Source organism: Arachis hypogaea, chromosome 8, assembly GCF_003086295.3.
Source record: "Arachis hypogaea cultivar Tifrunner chromosome 8, arahy.Tifrunner.gnm2.J5K5, whole genome shotgun sequence".
In the NCBI taxonomy this organism is placed as follows: Eukaryota; Viridiplantae; Streptophyta; class Magnoliopsida; order Fabales; family Fabaceae; genus Arachis; species Arachis hypogaea.
In genome coordinates, this window is record NC_092043.1 from 29,244,964 (window position 1) to 29,269,780 (window position 24,817).

The 24,817-nt window shown below is 34.5% G+C and overlaps 2 protein-coding genes across 3 annotated transcripts; one reads left to right on the top strand and one right to left on the bottom strand.

The window, feature by feature from the left end:
* Nucleotides 1-2,730: 2,730 nt before the first annotated feature.
* LOC112706821 (SNF1-related protein kinase regulatory subunit beta-3) lies at nt 2,731-4,855 on the top strand. 2 transcript variants are annotated; one of them, XM_025758324.3, is made up of 3 exons: nt 2,731-3,207; nt 4,092-4,185; nt 4,263-4,855. In XM_025758324.3, the coding sequence occupies exons 2-3, from the start codon at nt 4,159-4,161 to the stop codon at nt 4,587-4,589; spliced, it is 354 nt and encodes a 117-aa protein (XP_025614109.1). In that variant the 5' UTR covers nt 2,731-3,207; nt 4,092-4,158; the 3' UTR covers nt 4,590-4,855. The 2 variants fall into 2 exon arrangements, with proteins under 2 accessions (XP_025614109.1, XP_025614110.1); XM_025758325.3 differs by having other exon boundaries at nt 2,909-3,207; nt 4,071-4,185.
* Nucleotides 4,856-11,740: 6,885 nt separating this feature from the next.
* On the bottom strand, nt 11,741-16,044 carry LOC112706822 (cell division cycle protein 48 homolog). Its single transcript, XM_025758327.3, has 9 exons — nt 15,815-16,044; nt 15,497-15,662; nt 14,852-15,080; nt 13,768-14,534; nt 13,396-13,617; nt 13,211-13,282; nt 12,839-13,120; nt 12,331-12,690; nt 11,741-12,251 (listed from the first exon to the last, which is right to left on the bottom strand). The coding sequence occupies exons 1-9, from the start codon at nt 15,841-15,843 to the stop codon at nt 11,958-11,960; spliced, it is 2,421 nt and encodes an 806-aa protein (XP_025614112.1). The 5' UTR covers nt 15,844-16,044; the 3' UTR covers nt 11,741-11,957.
* Nucleotides 16,045-24,817: the final 8,773 nt, after the last annotated feature.

The window sequence follows — 24,817 nt, forward strand, 5'->3', positions numbered from 1 at the left end:
AAACAACCGCTCCCAGCCGATTTAAAGTCGTTCTGCCTATCAGAGCATTATAAGCGAAAGCTACATCGACAACAATGAAGTCAATGCTTAGAGTTTTAGACTTCATCCCCCTTCTAAAAGTTGTGTGCAGGGAGATGAAGCCTAGTGGCTTGATAGGCGCATCACCTAAGCCAAAAAGGGTGTCCAGGTAGGCTTTCAGTTCCTTGCTTATCAAATGCTGGCTTGAACAATATATCGACTGAGCTTCCTTGATCTATCAAGGTTCTATGTAGATGAGCATTAGCTAAGATCATTGTGATTACCACTGGGTCGTCATGCCCGGGTATGATTCCCTGTCCGTCTTCTTTGGTGAAAGAGATGGTGGGGAGGTCGGGTCCATCACTCCCGACTTGATAGACTTCTTTCAGATGTCTTTTTTGAGATGACTTGGTCAGCCCTCCTCCCAGCTCCCGCAAATCCCCCCTGATATCATATGGATATGTCGTTTGGGAGTCTGCGGGGGTGAGCCCCTCCGTTCATGTCCTTCCTCATGTCTTTTCCTCTTCCCATGATTGTCTAATCTTTTCATGAGATATCTATCTAGCCGACCTTCTCTGGCCAACTTTTCTATCACATTTTTTAGGCCGTAACAATCATTAGTGGAGTGTCCGTACAATTTGTGGTATTCACAGTATTCATTACGGCTCCCCCTCCCTTTTTGTTCTTGATGGGTCGTGGGGGATGAAGCCTTTCAGTATGACAAATTTCCTTGTAGACGTCGACTAAAGAAACTTGTAGGGGAGTATAGGAATGGTATCTTCTAAGCCTTTCGGACCCGACTTCTTCCTTTCTTTTGGGCTCCTTCTCCTTTTCTTTTGATTAGTGAGGGTACCCTAGCCGCCAGCTCAGTTCTCGTAATCTGGCGTTCTCCTCCATATTGATGTACTTCTCAGCTCGTTCTTGTACATCGCTCAAAGAAGTCGGGTGTCTCTTTGAGATGGACTGGGAGAAGGGTCCTTTTCGGAGTCCATTGAGGAGACCCATTATTATTGCCTCAGTGGGCAGGTCTTGGATTTCTAAGCACGCTTTATTGAACCTTTCCATGTAGTCTCTCAGGGGTTCTCCAACCTTTTGTTTCACTCCTAGTAGGCTGAGGCGTGCTTGACCTTGTCTTTCTGAATTGAAAATCGCAAAAGAAATTTGCGCGAGAGGTCGTCAAAACTAGTAACCGACCTTGGGAGGAGGCTATCGAAGCAATTCATGGCCGCTTTTGTCAAAGTCGTCGGGAAGGCTTTGCAACGGGTAGCGTCGGTGGCATCAGCCAAGTAAATTCGACTTTTGAAATTACTGAGGTGATGCTTTGGGTCAGTCATCCCATCATACAGATCCATATCGGGACTTTTAAACTTTCTGGAGACTTTAGCCCTCATGATATCCTCAGTAAATGGGTCTTCTTCCCCCAATGGGGTGTCCTTGCGATCCACGCGAGAATTCTTGTTTCGGAGATTGGATTCCAACCTCGAGAGCTTTTATTCAAGCTCTCTTCGTCGCTCAATTTCTTTACTTAGGCTTCGCTCCGCTTCACATTGACGCTCTAGCTCTTGTTCTAGTTGCTCGAGTCGACCTTGGTGGCCATGTAGGAGTCCCGTGAGGTCGGTGGAATGAGGTTGCTCCTCTTTTCCAGGCTGATGAACCTCAGAGGAGACTTTCTTTGATCCCTGCGTATTCGAAGGACCTTCGCCACGCGACCCTTCTGCTCCTTGTAGGGATATTATCGCTTGGTCATTATTGACCGCGTCCTGATGCTCTTGATCGGGCTCAGATACAGTGTGTCTATCTTTATGCTGATCGTCCGCCATTATGCGATGATCTCCAAGTCCTCGGCAACGGTGCCAATGTTCCGGAGTTACTTGAAACCGGACTCATTGGGCTTGAATGTGTGGCCCAAACGTTGGAAAGAAGGTATCTTAGGTTGGCTAGCGTCCGTAAGCCGCCTTCCGAGTTGTTTGTTTTGAAGAATGAGGGTGATACCAGCAAAAACACTCCGTTGCCTAAGTCAGCAAGGGGTTTAGCAGGTTTTGAATATATTAGAATTTAAGTATACATGAGGGGTGTCAGCATATTTATAGATGATGAGTCAATAACTACCGTTGAAGCAATTCTACTTCTGATGGTGGATAACCGTCCTTTTATCTTAGGATTGTTGAGAACTTCCTTTTAGTAGTAGGAGAGAGATTTACGGAGGCAATTACTTAAATAAGTACTAAGTGTCTGCTCATTGTTGGCTCTGACTTTTTTGAGGAGGTCGAATAGGCAGTAAATACCAATCTTATAGATTGAGCCTTTTAATTTAACTTAGGCCTGATTTATTATTCAGGCTAAGGTATGAGCATATATATATAATTCTCTTTAACTAAGCTTAAAATTAAAAAAAATAGAAAAAAATTACAGCTATAAGAAATTACAATAATCAATCGTTTTTTATAAATTCTTTTAGTTAGACTTGGAGCTAATACACAACTACAGGAACTTATGCTTAATTTTTTGTATGAGAAAATATTAAGGCTAACAATTTAATTTATTTTAACAAGTATTTTTAGCCAATAATTTAATATTTTTAGTTTAATAATTTAATATTATATCAATATTTCTAAATAGTATTAATTAATTAATGATAAAAATAATAAATTATGCTGATTCTTTAACGCTGCGCCTTCTGTATTTATTCATCAGTTTTATTCATTCATAAGATTTTAGTTCAACTTTTACGAATAAATTAAAGTTATATTATTGATTGATTCTGGTTGTTCCACATTTATATAATTTTTTTTAGTTGGCACTAAAAATCTCCTATGATCTCTTACCATATTGAACAAAAATTTGGAAATCTTTTCCCCCTATAGTCCTCTTGCCCAAAAAAAAAAATTGCAAAACGGTGCGTTTTAAAGAATAGAAGAAGAGAACACAGTGATGCCAGCTGTGTTGTGAGCTGAGCACATTGCTTTAGCTGTCGTCCTTCTTCTTCAATGTCCAAATCCCTATTCCCTCCATTTTCTTAGGGTTTCTTTTATGCGCTTCCACCTTCCCATCCTTTTTTCTCACAATCATCAAAGCCTAAATTATTTCAATTCAATTTCAATGTGCCCAACCAGGTTGCGCATTCTCGCAATTCCTTCATAATTACCTTTGTTTCGGTAACTAGCCAAATCGAAAGCGTTGTTCTACAAGGTACCATCTTCTCGAATATTCTTCTTGTTCTCTTAAATATTTATTTTTATTAATTGCGGCGTGCATTTGGAGCGCTCAATTTGATGTGCTTTGGGTTTTTGTTTGGTCCGGAACTAATAGAGATTTGTACGTGTACTCTGTTTTTTCAGGGTTTTCTTTTGTATAAATAAATGGCTGTAATTCTAAGCTTATTGTTGTAGAAGTTGTAGCTATAAACTGTGTCTTGATTTATGAGTGTATGATTGGCTAATTGGTATTATAGTGTGAAATGCACGATTCACTGAAACTTTAGGGTTCTTGCAAAAATAGCTGCTTCTTAGCTGATTATTCTATATAGCAGCATGTCTGGACTGTATGGTAGCATGAACTAATTTCACTAATAGTGCAGAGTTGTTGAAATGTGTGTAGTAATCAAATGGTAGTTTTAATATGTACTGTTGATTCCATTGCATTTGCTGTGCGATGCAATTATGTTTTGTGCACCAAAGGATATGTTCCCATGTTTATCATAGCAAACTCTATGCAGAGTGAAGTCATAAGATTTCCCTATTAGATGTGCTTACCTATTAGGATAGAATAATTTCATCATAGAAGCTCCAGTGGTGAAGATGTTTTCTTCTCTCGTGCTTTGGAATAAGAGAACATGCTGAAGTAAAATATAAGGCTTAATCAAAGTACATAAGTTGATAATAGGCATGAGATTGATGAGCAAGAAACAGAAGTCTAATCCATTAGAGTTATATAATAGTTATTCATGCATACATTTTAGAATGACAATTTACTAGCTCCTTAGATTAATGATATGCAAGTCTTCATTATATTATGGATCTTTACATATATGTATTATGCATTCTTAATTGAAGGCAGAACTACTCTTTCTTCAGGCTTATATTGATATCTTGAACTCTAGTTGATGAATTCACGCTGTTAGTTATTGGCTCCAATTGCAATATGAACAGCTCATATGCCGAAAATCATGTGAGTAACTTATTCTAATACAAATTATATCAATTGCCTATTTGTAATATGGTTAATAATTATACAATCTTCTGCAGGATCAACGGACCGTGGTTGGCTTTGAAGTTCCAAAGTCACCTGACTCTAGCTACAACAATGTATATCCAGGAAATGAAGATGAGACAAGGGATCCACCTATGGTTCCTTCACATTTGCAGCAAAGTTTGCTGGGATATCCTGCTAGTATAGACAATTCAACAACTCTTCCATCGCCTCAAAATGTGATTCTAAATCATCTTTACATTGAGAACAGAGAGCCACCAAGATCTGTGGTGGCTTTGGGATTCACTCATCGCTTTCGTTCTAAGTTTGTTACAGTTGTGCTCTACAAACCAGTGCAAAGAAGGGGAAGTACAAGCGTTTGATGTGCATAATTGAAAACTTAAATCCCTGTTGGTTTGTAATGATTTATTGTAGACTCCATATTTGAATTAGCGTGACCTGATATTTCAATGAACATATAGATTGGTTCTTAGTAACTTGGCTGCATAGTTGTAGTTTTAAAATGTTATGCAGTAAAGGTTGAACAACTATTTTACTTAGAGAAAAATCATGACTGATTTAAGAGAGGAGTTCATTTGCTATTATATACCTTTATTTTTAAGTAATAAATTGTCTACTAATGAACTAATTGTTATCTATTATCTATTTATTTTTGTAAGTGGAATTAGAAATGGTTATCTTTGTTAATAGCGTGTATTGCAATAGTGGTGCATACTACGGTGGAGAGGAAAGATGGTGAAGAGAATGAAGATTCTCTTTTAGGAGTAGTTGGATAGTTATCATATGAAGTGCGTCATTTTGTTTTTGTTAATTAAACGGGAGGTTGAATATTCGTCTTCATTCTTTGCGCGCAAACGTAACTTCATAAAATTGACATGCAACTACTGTTGGATCATTGTTCATTGTATATTTGCTTTTGTGGTCTATCTTGTAAATTGAGATATTTCAGGTGACTGTAATTTGTTATGTTAATATATAATCAGGCAACTCACCTTATGGGTGAATAATGTCATTAGTAAGATAAGTGATCATCTTATGAATATTATTGTAGATAATTTGTCAAGAGATACTTTTCTTTTTTTTTAAGTTGTTGTTGGTCAATGAGTTAAAAATGCATATGCATACATGTAAGTAAGTTAAAATGAGTAGCCACAAAAAGTGGTCAGCTAAGCAAAACATTGATAAGCTAACACATTATTTGAGCGAGTCCTGGAGTTCTTGATGTTTAACATCAAGGGAAGGGTTTACCCCCTCATTGCTTTCTTGGAGTTTTATTACCATTGTTGAAGAGACAAATAGGAATATGTTGAGAAAAAAAAAATAGTAAGAAAATGAAAGAATGTGTAAGAAGATGTTAGAATCCAAAGAAACAAAGGAGGTACAATCTAATCATCCCTAAATGAGGTGGGTCAAAGAATATAATTGATAAGTGAAAAATTTTTAATAACACATTTTGTATGAGGATGTTTGAGTTTTGTTAATTAAATAATTTACTTTTAAGTTAAAAGACTCAATTTATGGTATCTATTGATGAGACAACCACACTGGACCTTCTCTCCGAGAACATGGTAAAATTGTGGACTGACTATTCCATAGCCATAAACATTGTAATGAATTGTCACTGTGGTTCCACCGAACAGGAGATCAACTCTCTAAATGCTCTTGAAAGCAACACTCTCTCCTTCAGTTACTTAAAAGTTTACCATACTTTCAATTAATATCACGATTGCAAGTTTACAACAATAATACACATTGTTAAAGTTCAACCTTGTAATTTATTTCAATTTCCAAATTGTGAGACTGCAATATAAATAAAGGGGTCTGCTACACATACAAGTAAAAAGGCCGTACAAGTTTTACAAGTTATCAACCCAAACTTCATTAACACGTGCATTAACTCACTTTGAATGGAGCGTAACTACACGGCGCCCCACTCAAACGGTTCCTCTTCGTCTTCTTCTTCTCTTCTTCTTCTTCTTCACCTCCGTCTTCTTCTTCTTCTTCTTCCTTTTCCTCTTCCTCTTCCTCTTCCTCTTCCTCTTCCTCTTCCTCTTCCTCTTCTTCTTCTTCGTTTTTTTTTTTCGATTTTCATGGTTTCTGAAATTCTTCTTATTTTTCTTGCTGCACGTTCTTCTTCCTCTTACTCTTCTTCTTCTCCTTTTCTTTCGTTTCTGCACGTTCTTCTTCCTCGTTTTCCTCCTCTTCTTCTTCTTCATTCACGTCTTTTCTCTCTGTTTTCTCATTTTTTTTTCGATTTTTCATGGTAAAATCGTTTTTGAAGAAGAAGAAGCAACAGAAGATGAGGAGGAAAAAGAGAAAGAGTTCTGAATTATGCATGTACTTCAACGAATTTTGGGTGTATTTTCTTAAATCCTTTGGGTGTATTTGAGTAATATCTGACTGATATCTATGGGTGTATCTGACTCATATCGATGGGTGTATCTTACTGATATCTATGGGTGTATTTTTCATTTCAGAAAAAATGGCAAGCATTATAGAAATACACCCAAACGATTACATAAAATACACCCAAGAGATTACAGAAAATACACCCACATAAAATACACCCAAGAGATTACAGAAATACACCCAAACGGTTACAGGAATTCACCCAAACGATTATAGAAATACACCAAAAGATTACAGAAAATACACCCAAAGGATTTAAAGAAATACACCCAAAATCATGCATAATTCCGAACGCTTTCTCTTTCTCCTCCTCGTCTTCTGCTACTTCTTCTTTTTCAAAAACGATTTCAGAGCTTGATGTCAAAAAACAATAGAAATCGAGGATAACGAAGAAAGAAAACAGAGAGAAAAGAACGTAAATGAAGAAGGAGAAAGAGAAGGCAAGAAACAAAAGAAAAGAAGAAGAAGAGGAAGAGGAAGAAGAACGTGCAGCAATAAGAAGAAGAAGGTGCAATGAAAACGTGCCGTAACAGTGTGTGGAGAAACTAACGTCAACGACGAAGAACAAACCAGTGAGAAAAGAGGAGAAAAGAACGATCGAAAAAGAAGGAGAAGAATAAGGGATATAACGCGTCGTACGTGGAGCAGCGCATAATTTGATTTTATTGTTTAATGAACTTGTAAAGCATACAAGTCCTAATGGCTTGTATGCAGAGCTTTTCCCTAAATAAAGATAGTCTGACGAAGCCTAACCTATAAAATTATAAAAAAATTATTTTTATTACATCAAATCCATACAAATCTAAGTTTTTTCATCACTTAAAAAAGATACTCAAAAATCATTTACTAAGAAGACATTTATATATTATTGTGAAGCCCCGGTGGCAATAACAATCCTATGAAATAAACCTATGAAATAAACGAAGACATAACAATAAATATAAAATACAAATAAAAATGACAAAGATTTTGTATGTTGGTGGCCATGGGCTCAAAATCTAAAGACTCCAAGGAGTGAGGAGTTTCACGTGAGGAAAGTAAATTTGAGGCCTGTCGCCTCTGAAACCTTTTTTGCCTTTTCGAGGCAGTAAGTTGTTAATAATAACACACCTCATGCAATTACTACTATTATAATGTGGCACCCGAATTTCGTATCGATAGTAATAAATAAATATGTTATGTGCATTTCAATTTTCGAATTGAAGTTTCAGTAGAATCTCATGAATCTCCTTTCATCCACTACCCTAGCGGTTCATGTATCATAAATGGTAAAGTTTGCACATTTTTATGACCCTCAACATGAGTTGTTCGACCATATTATTATGAGCCTCTGTAAATGTGTCTGGTATAATCTTAATTCCATTCTTTCTTTCTTTCATTCTTTTTTAACTGTCCAATTATTACTGTAGGTAGTTACACTGAAGGTTGCAACCATATCTATCATATTTCATTCTACCAAACTAACCCAATTATGCTCCTAAGTCCTACCTAGCCACACTTATTGTGCTAAGTTTTCAATTTTATAGGAGGGAGAAAATAGAGGGAACCATGGTTTGATATTCCCCTTTAAAAATTAAACTTCATGAGTAGTTATACTTTGCTTGTGGTAAATGAATCCTCTCATTCAATGCCATTTTATCTGTAATAAAGTTTTGGTTCCTAAACTTTTTATTTGTTATATAATAAAAGATATAATAGGCAGGGAATTTTAAGTTCTTACAACTTCTAAACTTATCTCATTCTTGCTAATTAAGCTAACTCTTTTTAAGTGGTTTTTAATTTGTTTTTACTATCAATTTAATAAAATATTACACAAACATGTTTAATATAACATAAGTAAAATAATTATTTTCTGTAGTCACACCTTGAACGATTATCTAAAAATCATCTAATTGTATAAAATTGTAAACTTATTCTATAGCCGTTTAATTCATTAGAAAGAAAGTATTAAATGGCAACTTAATTGGAGAAGGTGGTGTTATTAAGGGGAGCTTAACAATTTGTGGATGGGGGTAAAGCTACCACCACAAAATTGAAGAAGTCTGGTTAGTTTAATTTCATAGTGTAACCAACAAATTTAATGGGAAATAAAAGCTACATAACAATAGTCATTATAGAAATTTGTTCAATGCCTTGAATTCTTATAATGACCAAAATAAAACAAAACCACACAAGTCTTAACTATATCATTATGTAATCTTTAAATATTCATTAAGTGCTCTCCTAATCAGCAGAAGAGAAAAAAGAAGAAACCATTAGAGAGTATACAGAATAGTAATATAGTATCTGGGTGAGTGCAATAACAAGAACTCACGAGCATAAGGTGCACCCACCCTGCCAACTCACAATGAAACCACAACCTCAATAGTAATGGTGGGGTAAGGTACTAATTAGTAGTACTAAACATTAAACAATGCCATGTCGTGAAAATTTTATGACATTTCTTTGCCTATTCACGAGGCCTATTTAAGGCTGCATAGTATCAAGCCATTTTCAACAATCTTGTACCATAAAAACCTCTTCTATACTCACAAAACATAACCATCTATCTAGCTTAGCTTCTTTAACATTTACAAGCCATCATAAGAGACTATAGAAAATAGTTCAATTGAGATCATTTTAACAAAAAGAATGTCTACAGCACATGTGTCTCTTATGGTGATAATCCTTTATCTTCTCCTTTCACTAGACTTAACTATGGGTGGAAGGATAATTCCCCCTAGTGCTCCAAGTACGGTGACAAGGCCACTAGTTTCATCAGAAGTTGAAACATATGTGAAGCCACAACTTGATCACAAGCAGAAGGTGTTCCAAGTCAGAGAGGTGAAGGGTTGCTTGCCAAAAGGGTTCCGGCATAACTCAGCCCCAAGCAGATTCGTCAACTATGATCCACTAGGATCTAGCGGCTGCTCCGGAATGCGTTCGGGGAAACAACAACCTTGAACGTGTTTTCTTAAATGGAAGAGGCTTTTGCTTCTTTTCTTTCTTCTCTTCCTAATTGTATATGGCTTTTCAACACCAGTATCAGTAGCTAGAAAAGATGAGAAATTTAATGATGTCTGTTTTCATCACTTTAGTTATTGACATATATATATTGTCACCTACAATTTTGACAATGATGGTGCATGGAATAGAAACCTGCTTGCATAAATGATGCCGGAGACATTGGCTAAATATTATACCAAAGAGGGAATCAACATTTAGTTTTTTTTGTCACAACAAGTACTAATGCTAAAACCTTCGACTGTCTAACTAAAAATCCAACTATGGAGAACTATATATGCAATTTTGTGATGTTATTGGTAGATGTAGCGCCTTAGATTTGTTGCCAGCTAATAGCTGTATATTGTAGTTGATATATGTTTCATATAAACATATCTGATGTCTATGATCACCTGGAAAATTGGTATCATTATAACTTCTTAATGTCAATTCTCTAGTATATCTTATCTACTAAATTGTATTATTTGGTTGATGCAAACTTTTTTTATAGAAACTTCAGTTTTTTTACAGATGTGCTACCCATCCAAATAATATTGCCATCCAAATTCAACCGAGTTTGATTACGCGCATATATCATTCTTCCAACCAAGTGATTTACGTTCACAGACTTTACGTTATCGTCGTCGTCATCTTTTTTTCTTTGCGTTCCTCCTCTTCCTTCTCCTTCTTCTTATTTTTCGCGTATTTTCTCCTCATTTTCATTCTTTTATTACTGTTGTTATTACTGTTATTAGAGTAGAAGGTGGGGAGAAAGAATTTTGAATTGAGCATGACAATGAGTCCAAGTGCAGTTTAATTCGTTTAGAAATAAACCGAAATTATATAATTATTGTGACACAATTAACTCAGAAATGAATCGAAATTACGTAATAATTGTGACACAATTAACTCGAAAAGAAAGAGAAGTAGAGAACAATGGTAAAGAATCTACAGAACTCAAAAATTGTGTTAAATTTGAGTAAATAAAAAAAATTTTAAGAAAATGAAATAAGAAGGAGAAGATAAAGAAGAAAAAGATGAAAAAGAAGAATAAGGAGCAGTAGAAAATGAGGAGGCATTTTAATTCACTAAGAAATGAATCGAAATTATATTACAATTGAGACACAATTAACTCAGAAATGAACCGAAATTTACGATAATGATTGCGACACATAAACTTAGTTTGAAAACAAGCACATAAACAAGACTAAATCATGAACAATAACATATCCAAAATCAATTTTGGATCAGACAACGTCATTAATATGTTTCTTCTTCTTTTTTATTTGATATTTTCTTCTCTTTTTCTTGATTTTATTCCTCTCAAAAGAGTAAATAAAAAAGAATTTTGAGAAAATGAAATAAGAAGGTGAAGATGAAGAAGAAAAAGAAGAAAAAGATGAAAAAGAAGAAGCAGTAGAAGACGAGGAGAAAAAGTTTTGAATTGTGTAAGACAACGAGTCCAAATGCACCTTAATTCACTCATAAATGAACTGAAATTACATAATAATTGCGAATAATTATCTCAGTTCGAAAACAATCCCACAAACAAGATTAAATTATGAACAAAAACACATCAAAAATCAATTTTGGATCAGACAACAACATCATTCATCAACATGAAAAGATTCACACAATAACAATAATAATGACGATATGTATAAAATGATGATAACAATAACGATAATAATCATCATGATGATGATAATGATGGAAGAGGAGAAGAAATTCAAATGAGAAAAGAAGGAGGATGAGATGGTGGTGTTGTTGGTGATGAAGAAGAAGAAGAAGAACGCATGCATGAATTTGAAAGAAGAAGAAGTGCCGTGAAAGGAGAAGAAAGGGAGGAAAAAAAGCACTAACTCTAAATTACTTGAATGAACTTGAATGTTAAAAAGTGGAGAATAATTCATTTTCTTATCTATTAAATTGCATTATTTGGTTGATGCAAACTTTTCCAGAAACTTCAATTTTCAGTATATGGTTCTCTCCTTCAGCTGGAATATAACACTAGTCAATGCCAATTATTAGACACACTTTAATAGTTTCTTATGTCATAATCTACATATTGAATTCAATTCACTTCAAGGTATACTTTCAACGTTTTAAACACACAACATGGTTGTTGAGAATCCGGTGTGAGACCATGCAAGAATGCATGACATTCACAATTATTATCTAAAAACTAAAAATTCCATCCATAATATAAACATCGTAACATATCATCTCTGAATTTATGTTTGTGTATTTTTAAGTATATTAAAAGTAAAATAAACAGGAGGTTCCGATGTTACTAAAGGGAAAGTCTAGAGACACTAATACAGAGCTTATAAAACCGACTAACTATATAGATCATCTTCATCAGCTGCGCCACCAGCAGTTGCAAAGGGATCAGATCCAGTAGTCCTCTCAGCAGTTTCTGGAAACCTAAACTCACTTCCGAATCCCCTCGACTGCTGTAAGGTCTGAGCAAATGCCTGGTATTTGCGAATATCTGCATCGCTGACACTCCTGCGGGCAAACTTCATTGACTCTTCAAAATGAGCAGCCTTGATCTCTGCAACTTCGTCATCTACGACATCTTCGTCCATGGCCTCAGGGTTCTCACTTTTCCTCCTCTCTCGTTCTATGTCCTGAAGTAAATCATACAATTCATCAGAGTCTTGTAATTGACCAACGACAACTTAATCTAATGTTGTATCAAAAGTATACCTTTTCGATGTTTTCTCTAATAGCATATTTGCATGCTCGCTGGCATATCTCAGTAATATCAGCACCACTGAATCCTTGAGTATATCTGGCCAGTGCTCTCAAATCAACATCTTTGGACACAGGTGACTTCCTCAAGCAGGCCTTGAAGATCTGGTGACGGGAATCCTCATCAGGAAGAGGAATATAGATCAATTGATCCAGACGGCCTGGCCGAAGAAGTGCTGGGTCAATGATGTCCGGTCTGTTAGTTGCCCCAATTATGAACACGGTCTTTTTGGCTGACATGCCATCCATTTCAGTCAGAAGTTGATTCAAAACTCTGTCAGCAGCACCACCAGCATCCCCAACACTGCTTCCTCTCTATACATGAATGACACAGTGATGTTTATACAAACAATTGTAAAATATTAACCTTGTCCCACAAGATTACAATGTAACTCAGTTTGATTTAGTAGCATATTAATAGAGTATAAGAGACTAAGAGTGTGATGTAATAAGAAAAACCAACCTGAGTGGCAATAGAGTCGAGCTCATCGAAGAAGAGGACACACGGAGCCGACTGTCTAGCCTTGTCAAAAATTTCTCTAACATTGGCTTCACTTTCACCAAACCACATTGTAAGTAATTCTGGGCCTTTCACACTGATGAAGTTAGCTTGACATTCATTAGCAATTGCTTTGGCTAACAAAGTTTTTCCACATCCTGGAGGACCATAGAAGAGGACTCCTTTAGATGGTGACATGCCAAACTTCTCAAACTTTTCTGGGTGCTCCACAGGATACTGAACAGTCTGAGTCCACAGAAAAACAAAAAAGCAGTTAGAAATTAAATAAATATGTAAAATAAGCAACAGTGTGAAGTGCATAGTAGCAAGATTTACCTCTTGCAGCTCACGCTTGACATTCTCAAGGCCTCCAATGTCCTCCCAACTAACATTAGGCACTTCAACAACCTGTCAAGTGTCAACAAAGGCAATTCGTTACAAAATAAACCATAATGTAGGAAAACCATATCACCTGATCAACTAATGATTTGAGACTATAGAGATACAAAGCAAACACTTACAGTTTCACGCAAAGCAGATGGGTTGCTCGTTCCAAGAGCGGTCTGGAAATGCTCATTTGTAACTGCCATAGAATTCAGTATTTCAGCATCAATAGTTTCATCTTCCAAGTCAATGACATCCATCTTCTCTCTAATGCATTGCAAAGCAGCTTCAGTGCAAAGGGCAGCAAGGTCTGCACCAACATAACCGTGCGTGTCTTTGGAAATCCTCTCTAAATCAACCTACAGGACGGCGGCGCTAGAGTTAAGCAACAGAAAATTTAAGAACATTAAAGAATTAATAAACAACCTACAACCAGAGCCACAGCATGGCATACACAACCTGGTAGAGTGTATAGACACCAACAAAGTTTAAGAGACAGTGAAACTTACATCATCAGAGAGCTTCATGTTTTTAGTGTGTATACGAAGAACTTCAAGTCGGCCAACTTCATCAGGAACACCAATATCAATTTCCCTATCAAATCTACCAAACCTTCTCAATGCTGGGTCAATGCTGTTTGGGCGATTGGTAGCTCCAATAACGATAACATGAGCACGAGATTTCAATCCATCCATAAGAGTCAAAAGCTGTGAAACAATCCTCCTTTCAACTTCACCATGTGTCTTCTCCCTCTTGGGTGCAATAGAATCAATTTCATCAATGAAGATGATGGATGGTGCATTCTTTTCAGCCTCTTCAAATGCTTTCCTCAGATTGCTTTCACTCTCTCCTGCCAGTTTGGACATAATCTCCGGTCCATTTATACAAAAGAAGAAAGCTCCCGTTTCATTAGCAACAGCTCTTGCTATCAGTGTCTTCCCAGAACCAGGGGGTCCATAAAGTAGAATACCTTTGGGTGGTTTCACACCAATCGACTTAAAGAGTTGTGGATGCCTCAAGGGAAGCTCTACCAACTCGCGAATTTGTGCCATTTGTTTCCTGACTCCACCCACATCATCATATCCAACTTCATCCAGCCTCTCTTCATCCTCTCTTTTCAAAGGCTCCCCCTCACAGAAGATTTCAGTATCTGGAGCAACCACACAGTACTCCCCAGGATCAGTTTCAATGACCTTAAACTCCACACTTCTCATCCCTCCACGGACAAGAAATAGATCTCCTTTTCTGACAGGACGATAAGCTTCCAAGAAGTAAGCTGCAAATTTTACATTAAAAAGTTAAAATATTTTACAAGCACCAAAATACTCATATTCCACATGTAATATCAATGTTGTCCAAGAAATTGAAGATTATAGATTCTATATATACCACTAAGAGTCAGTTTGGCAGGCATTCAAATCAATTCAATTCAATTCAATCAAATATCAAGAAAGGTGACAATCAATCATACAAAGCTTGACTAGCCAAGACTACTGTCTCTCCAAAAAAAATAGTAATAGCTTGCTATAATTATAACACAAGCAAGCTAACCCTAAACCCACAACTTAATAGAAGCTCAAGGTAGAAACTCACGTTTCAAGAAAGCATCAAACAGATTGCCAGTGACACCTTCAATGGTATCATCAATAGGCAGAATGTGCACACGTTTCCCGTACTTCACATCAGGGCACTGGTGCACGGACACAACATCTCCAAGACGAACCCGCAAATTCGACCTCACAACTTTGTTCATCCTGATCTTGGGCTCTTCACAGGTGTCATCAGCAAGAGCTATGCAAACAGTATCCCTCCTTTTCTTGCCCTGCAAATATATACAAATCAAAAACCCCATCTGACTTAGAAGTTGCAACACAAAGAACCAATATAAAAGATAAATTAATTAAAACTTTAAACATTCTGATAGTTATACTCCAAACACGAAATGCTTTCATTCTATACAAATTTTCGTAAATAACATGTTAAATTTAATCCAACCCTATTTGCAACCATGTCAATCAATCATGATCTTCTTCTTAGTATACATGGCCTAGTATTCTACAGTATAAAATTCAAAATCTCACAACACCATCCGCTAAGAAAGAACAAAACAAAAACATCACCCAATAAGAGACTCTGAAAAAGAGTACTTTTTGTGGGGGAATGGAATAAATCAATTAAGAGCTAAGACACAGCAAGAGGAGGATAAGTAAGAAGATAGAGGAGGGAGAGAAAAGTGACCTTGATGAGGATAGTGTCGCCACGGAAGAGTTGGAGCTTCTCCATGGTATCAGGGTGCATGGACACGACGGAGTTGTCGTCGTTGACGGCTTCATCCACCACAAGACGGTTCGGCGACTTCTTCCGCTCAAGAATCGCCGTTGAGTAGTCCTTCTTCCCCGATTTCCTGAAAATTCAAATTCACAAGAAACAAAAACTTCAATAATCCAAATGAATAAAAAAGTTACTTAACACATGAACAAGAAGAACTAACTACTTAGTGGGGAGTGAAAGAGACGATTTTTGAAAGGGAAGAGAAGAATGGAAGAGTTGACTTACGGGTCCGATGATTCGCCCTGATTAGACATTGGAACTGAAATGGAAGATTCGGAGAGAGACTTAGTTGATGATTGTGTGTGCCGATGAAAACAAGAACTCACAAGAAGAGAGCTAGCTTACTCAAAATCTGATATTTTTGTTCAAGAGCGAGTCCTCCTTTCTATAAGAAAAGAAAACAAAAAGATAAAATAACAATTTTATTCTCTAATCTTTTTTTTTCTGAATTAGAAGATATTTAGATTTTTTTATAATTTAAACTAATCAATTTGAATATTCAAAGAATAAGGTAACAGATAGCTATTAGGACAATTTAAAGAAAAGGAAATCTGATCAAAATTCAAAAGATATAACTTTTTACTGTGACTAAATATATATATATATATATATATATATATATATATATATATATATATAATTTAATTTTAATATATTAATATATAAAAAAATTTATATGATTATTTATTTAAATTTATATATTTAAATAATTTTTTAAATAATAATTTTAAAATATTTATTTTGTTATGATAATATATTATTAGATAAGTAGGTAAATGTTTTTTAATTTTTATACTGTCACATAAAAATTAAATTCATATATATTAGTATATTACTAATTTTCAAAGTTGAGAATATTTATCCTTTTTGGACACGGTGTGGGCCAAACGGCCCGACCCAAGTTGAGAATATTTTAAAATATTTTATTTCTTGGGGAGTAGCGTAGGTCTGCAACTAGGAATTGTTGGGACCAACGTTATGACGGGCTTATCCAAAATATGAAGGCCCAAATCTCGAATATGGAGGTTTCCTAACCAGCCTAATTTAAAGCCTCAATTGCACAAGACCAAAAAATAAATAAAGCCTAAATTGCATTGCCAAAAGCCAAAATTTCCCAGAAGACCAAAAGATAAAAACGTGAAAGAAAAGGCTAATTGTCTAATACCAATACTAATGTACGTCAGTGATGATTGCTATCTCCAACCACGCTATGACTTTGTCTCAATTAGAAAGTAATCAACAATGCCAATATGACATACCATTATTTAATATCAATGGCCCGTGAACTTACGTCTATTAAAGAAAACAAAATTCAAAAGGGAAAGTATTTTAGAAACAAAATTCGTTAGATATTTATCCTCTCTTCTCTTATGTTAGAAACTTATTTTAATCACCTAATTTATTTGTAACAATATATATATTAATTATAAGAGTTATATTATACATATAAATTTTTTTGATTTACAAGTTGGGTTAAATTTAACAAAAACTATATTCACCCACTGGATTGTAATAATGCGCGTCACTCAACCGTTTTCAAAACGCGCTCTCACTTACCATTATGAAATACACTTCTTCTTTTTCACGTTCCTCCTTCTCTTCCTCCTTCTTCTTCTCCTTCTTCTTTGTGTTCCTCCTCCTTTTTCTTCGCGTGTTTCATCTTCGTTTTTTATTATTGTTGTTGTTGCTGCATTTTTTTTCCTCCTCTTTTTATTAATTTTACAACGTTATATATTTTTTCTTTTTCTTTTTATTTTTTCTCCCAAGAAGAATTATAAGAAAACGAAATAAAAAGATGAGGAAGAAGAAGATGAAGTAGAGGAAGAGGAAGAGTTTTGAATTATGCAAAACTTATTAGAATAAAAAATACCAAAAATTCTTAAAATACACCCAAATATCTTCATGTTACACCCAAATTTGTTGCGAATACAGAAAAATATTTTCTCTAATGCTGCATTTTTTCTTCTTTTTTTTCTTATTTCCTTATTTCTTTTAGTTAAATAAATGTAAGTTCATCATCTTCCACGTAATTTTGCAGCATTATGTGTTTCTTCTTCTTTTTTGTTTGATTTTTTTGTTTTTATTCTTGTTAAGAGAGTAAAACAAGAAGAAACTTAAGAAGGTAAAATAAAAAAGGAAAAGATGAATAAGAAAAAAAAGATGGTAATGATGATTAAAAAAAGAAGAAACAATAGAAGATGAGAATGAGGAAGAGGAAGAATTTTGAATTATGCAGAACTTATCAGAATAAAAATACACCAAAAAATTCTTAAAATATACCCAAATATCTTCGTGTTACACCTAAATATCTTCGTGCTACATCCAAATTTGCTGCAGAAAAATGTTTCTTCTAATGCTATATTTTTTCTTCTAAATTGAACAACACCTTAACCACTTGATTGGATTCAAAACAATAATCAATTTTGTTCTAGTTCAATTGACAATCTGAACCTGAATTATTTATTATATTCAACAACGAGATAACTGATGATGAAGGAAAAAGAGAAAAAGAAAAGAGGAGAAGAAATTTCAATGAAAAAAGAAGGAGGAAGAGAAAGAAGAGGAAAAGGTGGTGTTGATGACGACGATAACGAGAGAGAAAAATTACGAAGAAGAAGAAGAGGCACAGAGAAAGAAGAAGAAGAAAAAGAAGAGGCACGAAGAAAAACGTAAAAGCGCGTGAATATAAATGACTTGTATGATTTGTCTGGGAAAATGCTTGTTTGTGGAGAATAATTCAAATTTATAATCACAAATTATACTATTTCAAATTAAATGATTTATATAGAGATGATCTCATTTATTGTTATAAATGCTAAATTGAATAAGTCATAATTACTTTTGATTTGGAATTAAATGAGAATAAAACCAAATATTATCTTTTGTTCTTTAAATAATTATCTTTTAGATTTTAGATATATTATCTTTTAGACTTTAGATATTATTTTATTTGGACTTTAGGGTTTGGATAAAGTATATTTTTTATCCCTAAGATTTACTACAAGTTTCAATTTTACCTCTAAGTTTCAATTTGTTTCAATTTTATTCCAAAAGTTTCGATTTGCATCAATTTTAACCCAAAACGTTAACAACGTTGAAATCACTAACAAACGTTAGTGACGTGGTAATAAAGAAATTCTATGTGACAATTATGTGTGTGAGTCATTTCTAAAACGTTTTTTAAAATATTTTTTAATTTTTGTTTAAAAATTTATATAACAAAAATGAAATGGCAAAAAATCCCAACCTCAAATCCTAAAATTTACTTTTTCAATTTCATCTTCATCTTCATCTTTTTCATTCTCTGTAAAAATAAAAAACCTAACGAATGGCTTCCCAAAACTCTGTATCATCACAAAAAAGCAGTCGGTGACAACTAACGCTTACATGCAAGTGTGGTAACCCCCTGTACTGAGATGGTCGAAGATACCAGAAAATTCCGGCCGGAGATTTTGAGGCTGTGTGTACTTTGATGTAAATTTGAGTGCTTTTTATTTTGATGTCTTCATGAGTTTATTCAAAAAAAATTTGTTTATATTGCAGATTGGAAAGGAGTGTACATTTTTTGCCTGGACAGATGGAGTTCCAGAGAAAAAAGAGACTGAGGTTGCAAGGTTAAAGATGAAGATTTTCACCTTGAAGGCTAAATTAGTTTATGCTAAATGCAAACTGTTGGTGGCTGTTATTTTTGGAGTTTTGGGTTAGTTTATGGTAATTTTAATGTTTTATTTGTGGGTGAAGAAGGGAACCCATTTGAGATTAGGGTATTAATGTGCTTGGGATTGCTGAAATTAGCAGAAGTAAGGATAGGGTGGCCGTTTATAATCAGTTACAAAAGTGTACTCAACTCAAAACTTGTTAATGTAGTTGTCCTTGAAGTTTAATTTATGTTTCAAAAATATTCTTGAAAAGATTAAAATAGTTTGGATTTAAAATTGGCATTAAGAACCTGTTGTGGCAAAGACAAACTCAAGTAATGAGAGATAATTTCAGCAATGCACTAAAATAAATTTGCATGAATGAATCCATCACATTAGTAATTATCAAAATAACATAAGTTGTTAATCAACATAATCTCTAACTAACATAAGTCATAACCAAGATAAAAACTTAATTACATAAGTCATAAGCAAAATAATTCAACAACAAAAAAAGAGTTGATCTTACACATAGTTTAATACAAAATGCCAAAAATTTTTAATCTTTCAAAAGAAACACCAAACACAAGATGTGACACAATTAAGACCCTGCGAGAGCACACTGAGTCTGACTCCCTTGTGATGAGGGTTGTCCTTGTACACTTGAAGTTGAGTTGCTCCTAAGCATTCTAGTTGGTCTTGGTGGTTGAAATTTTTTGTGTCCTTTTGGTTGGGTATTAGGCCTTGCTGCAATATTGGCCAACCTAGTCCTCTTATGCACTGAACCAGTAGATCCTGCTTGGCCCAAAATACCTTTGTTCTTGAAATCTGTACATTCCACTTCCTAAGAGTCATACTTTGTATGGTGCCCAACTTCAATTTCGGATTCTCTTCTACTTTCTTCCTGAAAATCTTCGCCAGCCACTTCGACTTCATGACTTTTATGTCAAATACAGTGTTACAAGAATGATGATTATTAACAGTTCTTAGCTGCCAACTATCTTTATTGGCCATCTTCACCGTATATGCAAACCATTCACACCCATCTCCACACTTAGCCCTCACCCGGACATTGTCCACTACTGAAAATTTTATGTTTCTCCCAATATGAACAGCATATGATGTCACATTTTCCTTAAACTCCTCTCTTGTTGCATAGAGAGTTCTAGCCTCCCACTTATAATTGCTCATATCCTTCAATTCCTTTTGAACGGAAAATTTCTTCTTGTCGGCTTCATCATCCTTACTCGATACCTCATATAACTCATCACTGTTCAATCCTTCATCATCGCTTAAATGAGAGCTCTTTTTCTTTTCAATAGCCGCCTTTTGAGTTTTCTTTAACTTCTCAACAGCACTCTTACTTTTCTTAGACTTTCTTATGTCTTGGTGCATCTCCCCAAGAGTTATATCAAGATCAAATAGTCCATCATCACCACAATAATCATCTTCACTATCACTAAAATGAAGATCAGAATCAGCCTCATAATTTGGGTCATCAGTGTCATTCTCTTCTTTACTATTGTCCCCATCACCAACATTCTGAAGCACTTCTTCAACATTTAAATGGACATCGACTAATCCCTGCATTTGGGCCTCCATATCCACCCCTCCACCTTGGGCCTCTACTTCAATATTTTGGGCCTGTCTAATATTACTTGGCCCACTATCAGCATCCACACACTCTTCCTCAACAACCTTGCTCCCACCCCCAATGTCTAAATAACCAATGTCGTAACAAAAATTATTAGGGATTGAAGTCTTATGCACCACATACAAATCAACCACCTTTTTTTTAACTTATATATTTGCCATTTCCATTGCTTCTTCATCATCTTTCAACAACTTCAACCCTTCTAATCCTAATTCAGTATCTTTATACCACAGTACCCCAATGTTCTCAGCAATGTATCCAAGTTTTTCAACCACATCATAAGCCTCTATAACACTTCATCTATCTCTGTCACACCAATCAACCATTGTCACCTCACTATTAATATACACAGTTTTACCCTTATCACAACAAAATCTACCCCTGTGATGAACTCTAACACTGAAATCATTCATCCTGCCGTTATAAAAATATTTTTAGACCAAAGAACAGAGTAACTAATCATTCAAAAATATAGACCACGTAAAAGTTATATTTTTCACAAAAACAGAATAGAAATCCTTCAATCCCTGAATGTAATAGAACCCTAACAGCAATCAAGAGTGGTAAAAAAATCCCTAAATCCTGACCGTTCAAACATGCAGTTTCAAAATTAAATGGTGGCCTATCTCGTCAGAAACCTTGATCACAATGGCGTTATCCCAGACTGAATCGTTGATGACTAAATGCTATCCCAGACTCCTCCCTCGGTCTCGACGGCGTTGCCACCTGCGCCATCTTGCACGTCGCCGCGGCGGACTGAAGACAATGGTGCGACATCTGACCAGCCACCAAATTTCTTCGTGTGACTCTGTTTCTCTGGCTATGTTCCTTCGTGCCAAAAGGAAGATAAAACGGGTTATGTTTGAAAAAGAAAGCCACTTGGTATACTTGGTGTTCATACCCTAACCCAAACATTAAGGCCCAAGTCCAAATAAGCTAAGAAAGCCTAATCTAAAGGTTGGCCTTCGCTGACAACCGACCTCCTTCAAAGAGGTTGGACTCTACGCCTACTTCGCTTCCAAGCCTACTTCGCTTCCAAGAAGTCGGGCCTGAAAGATAACTAGCAGATAACACTTATTCAAATAAGTATCTGTCCCTAAAATCTCTCGACCCACTTCCAGAAGGCATATCTCAACTTTCTTAAGATAAAGGGATGGTTATCCTTCTTAAAAGGTGGAACTACTCCAACGGTGGCTATTGGTTCACCACTATAAATACACTGACACCCCTCAAGTATCTCTAAATTTCAATACTCTATAAACCTGTAAAGCCTTTTGTTGACTTAGGCATCGGAGTGTCCTTACAGGTACCCCCCATTCTTTCATACATATAAGTCGGACGGCAGCTCCTTTACGCGAATCAAGTCGGAGACCTCCTTCAACAGACGATTGAGACAACCTTACCAGTCCAACCCATTAATCTCCGGTTACCCATCGTAACACTTGGGTTATTCAGACATGGATATTTTGAGGGTTTCACGTTTCTTGCCACATTCGATACTATACTTTGCCATATCACTAACGTCTGTCACAAATTTAAACGGCGTCAATGTAAAGGATAGAATTGATGCAAATCAAAAACTTCTGGGATAAAATTTGAACAAATTGAAACTTAGGAGTAATTTTAAAACTTTTGGTAAACTTCAAGGACAAAAAGTATACTTTACCCTTAGGGTTTAATGAGTGTCATACTCAAATATAAATAGTATCTTCAAGGTTTCGGTCCCCAATATACCAAAGTCGTCTTCGTCGCTCTTTCTCCATCAGAAGAGTCACAATTAAGCCCTACTAGAGATATAGAAGGCTTTGATTGAGGAAAATCGAAATAACCAAAAGATTGAGATAATTCTTCCGTCAATTTCTAATTTTTATGAGTAAAAATATTTTTAATAAATTGATATAGATAATTTAGGTTAATGAAATAATTTATTTTAACAAAATACTTTACAAAATTATATCTATTCTCAGTCTCTATGATCGAGCAGCTGATCATCATCATCCCACAAGATATTTTTGTGAGGATTTGTATCAAGTTTAATATAATATAACAAATATACTATTTATTGCATAAAAAATATTAGATAAATAAATTATTTTTATAATTATTAATTAATTTTTTTATTAACTAAAACTTTTTGTTATTATTTTTTTTTTAAGATTTTGGTAGTTGAATTGGTTATCAATATAATTTAGTCATGTAATATTATCGGTTTTTGATATATATTCATTTATATATGATATATCACTTGACTTAAATATTTAAAACTATTTATTAATTAAAATCATACTTGTGAATAAGTTTAATTTTCTTTAAGTAAGATCTTATACTTATCAGTAGGTTGGCTTTTGAGGTTAAATTCATTAAGAATGTTTTTTATTTGTTTGTTGAGACGGAATAAATTTAGTTTATTTATAGAATTATTTCCTTTTGATGAGTTTGAGTATACCAAAAGGAATATATATATATATATAATTGCGTATCTTTGCTCCTTTTAGATTCTATTCACAAAAGTATGAAAATAAAAAATTAAATATATAAAAGTAAAAGTAATTGTTATTATTTTGAAATGCATGTAGTAGCATGGTTTAGACAAAAACTGAAGAATAATTTTATGGGTCCGACAAATCATGTCTAGCTCTCTGTTTTTTTCTTTGGTTGTGCCAAAGATCAACTGCTGCACTTATTTTTCACCTATTATTCTGATTTGATGAGTAGCCCACCAAGAGTGAACGCCAATAAAAAACCCACTAATAGTTTTTTTTCTTTTTATAAAACAAGAGATAATTTCAATTTTTTGTACTTTTATCAATCGGTTTTAATATTAAAATAGAATATATATGAAAAAGATGCAAAAAAATAATGCATATTTAGTATTGATTATTGAATTTTGACAAATTTGTTTTATGTAATTTTTTTTTTGGAAAATGAATAAAGATAGAACTCTAAATATTTTAACTTAAGAATCTTATTACTATGTTATAAAATTATTTATTCTAAAATTTTAATCAGATAAAAAGTATAAATAATTATATTTATAATAATTGAGTTTATGCTCTTTTGTTATTTTTGTATTTATATCTTTAATCAATAAAATGTAGTTATCTCCTCTAAGAAAACGAAAGGTGAAAAATTAGGGATTTTTTTATTTATAAAATAAAATAAATAATTATTTCCTCTAAAATAATTTTTCAATTTTATTTTTAAATATATAATTTTTTTTTTGATTAACAGCAAGTTCGTCACCTCCTGACGAACCCTATGATGAGTTCGGTACACTATATATGTTGGTGGGACCATTTTGGTTTATCGTTTTCTTCTTCTATTCTCTCATCCAAATTTTTTCTGTTACTTTTTTCTGCCTTTTTGACATTCGTGAAGTTTAATGTGGATAATTGTCTCAGTTTCAAGTTAGTAAATAATAGTCTATTTTTTTTTATGTTAACTTGGTTTACTGTTTATATGTTAGATAAAATTGTTAGGTATAGATCATTTGTTAGTTAGAATATCAGATTTATTATTTACACATTAGTTAGTCAGGCGTACTTTTTAGTGTTGTTATGTTAGGTATGTAACACCCTAAATTAATATTCTACCTTTAAAGGCCTTTAAGTAGGGTGTCACACTTAATATGAAAAAAAGTAGATAACTAAATCGTTAGGTAAGAAGAGAAGGAAAATACGTGCGAAACTTTGGGTGGAAATCGAGTAGTACTAAAAGGATGAAATTGAACAAAACTCAAAGAGGTTCAAGCAAACATAAAAAAATTCCCATGAATACGGTCCTAAAGGGGATAGTGCTTAAAGGTAACTATGACGAAAAAGAAACTAATGCATCCTAACTAATTTCATCGAAGAAACTTCCATCCTTGTGTCATGTCCTATCCTTGGCCCAAACCCTTCAGTTCTTCGCAAATCGAGGTACTAGCAATCTTTCTCC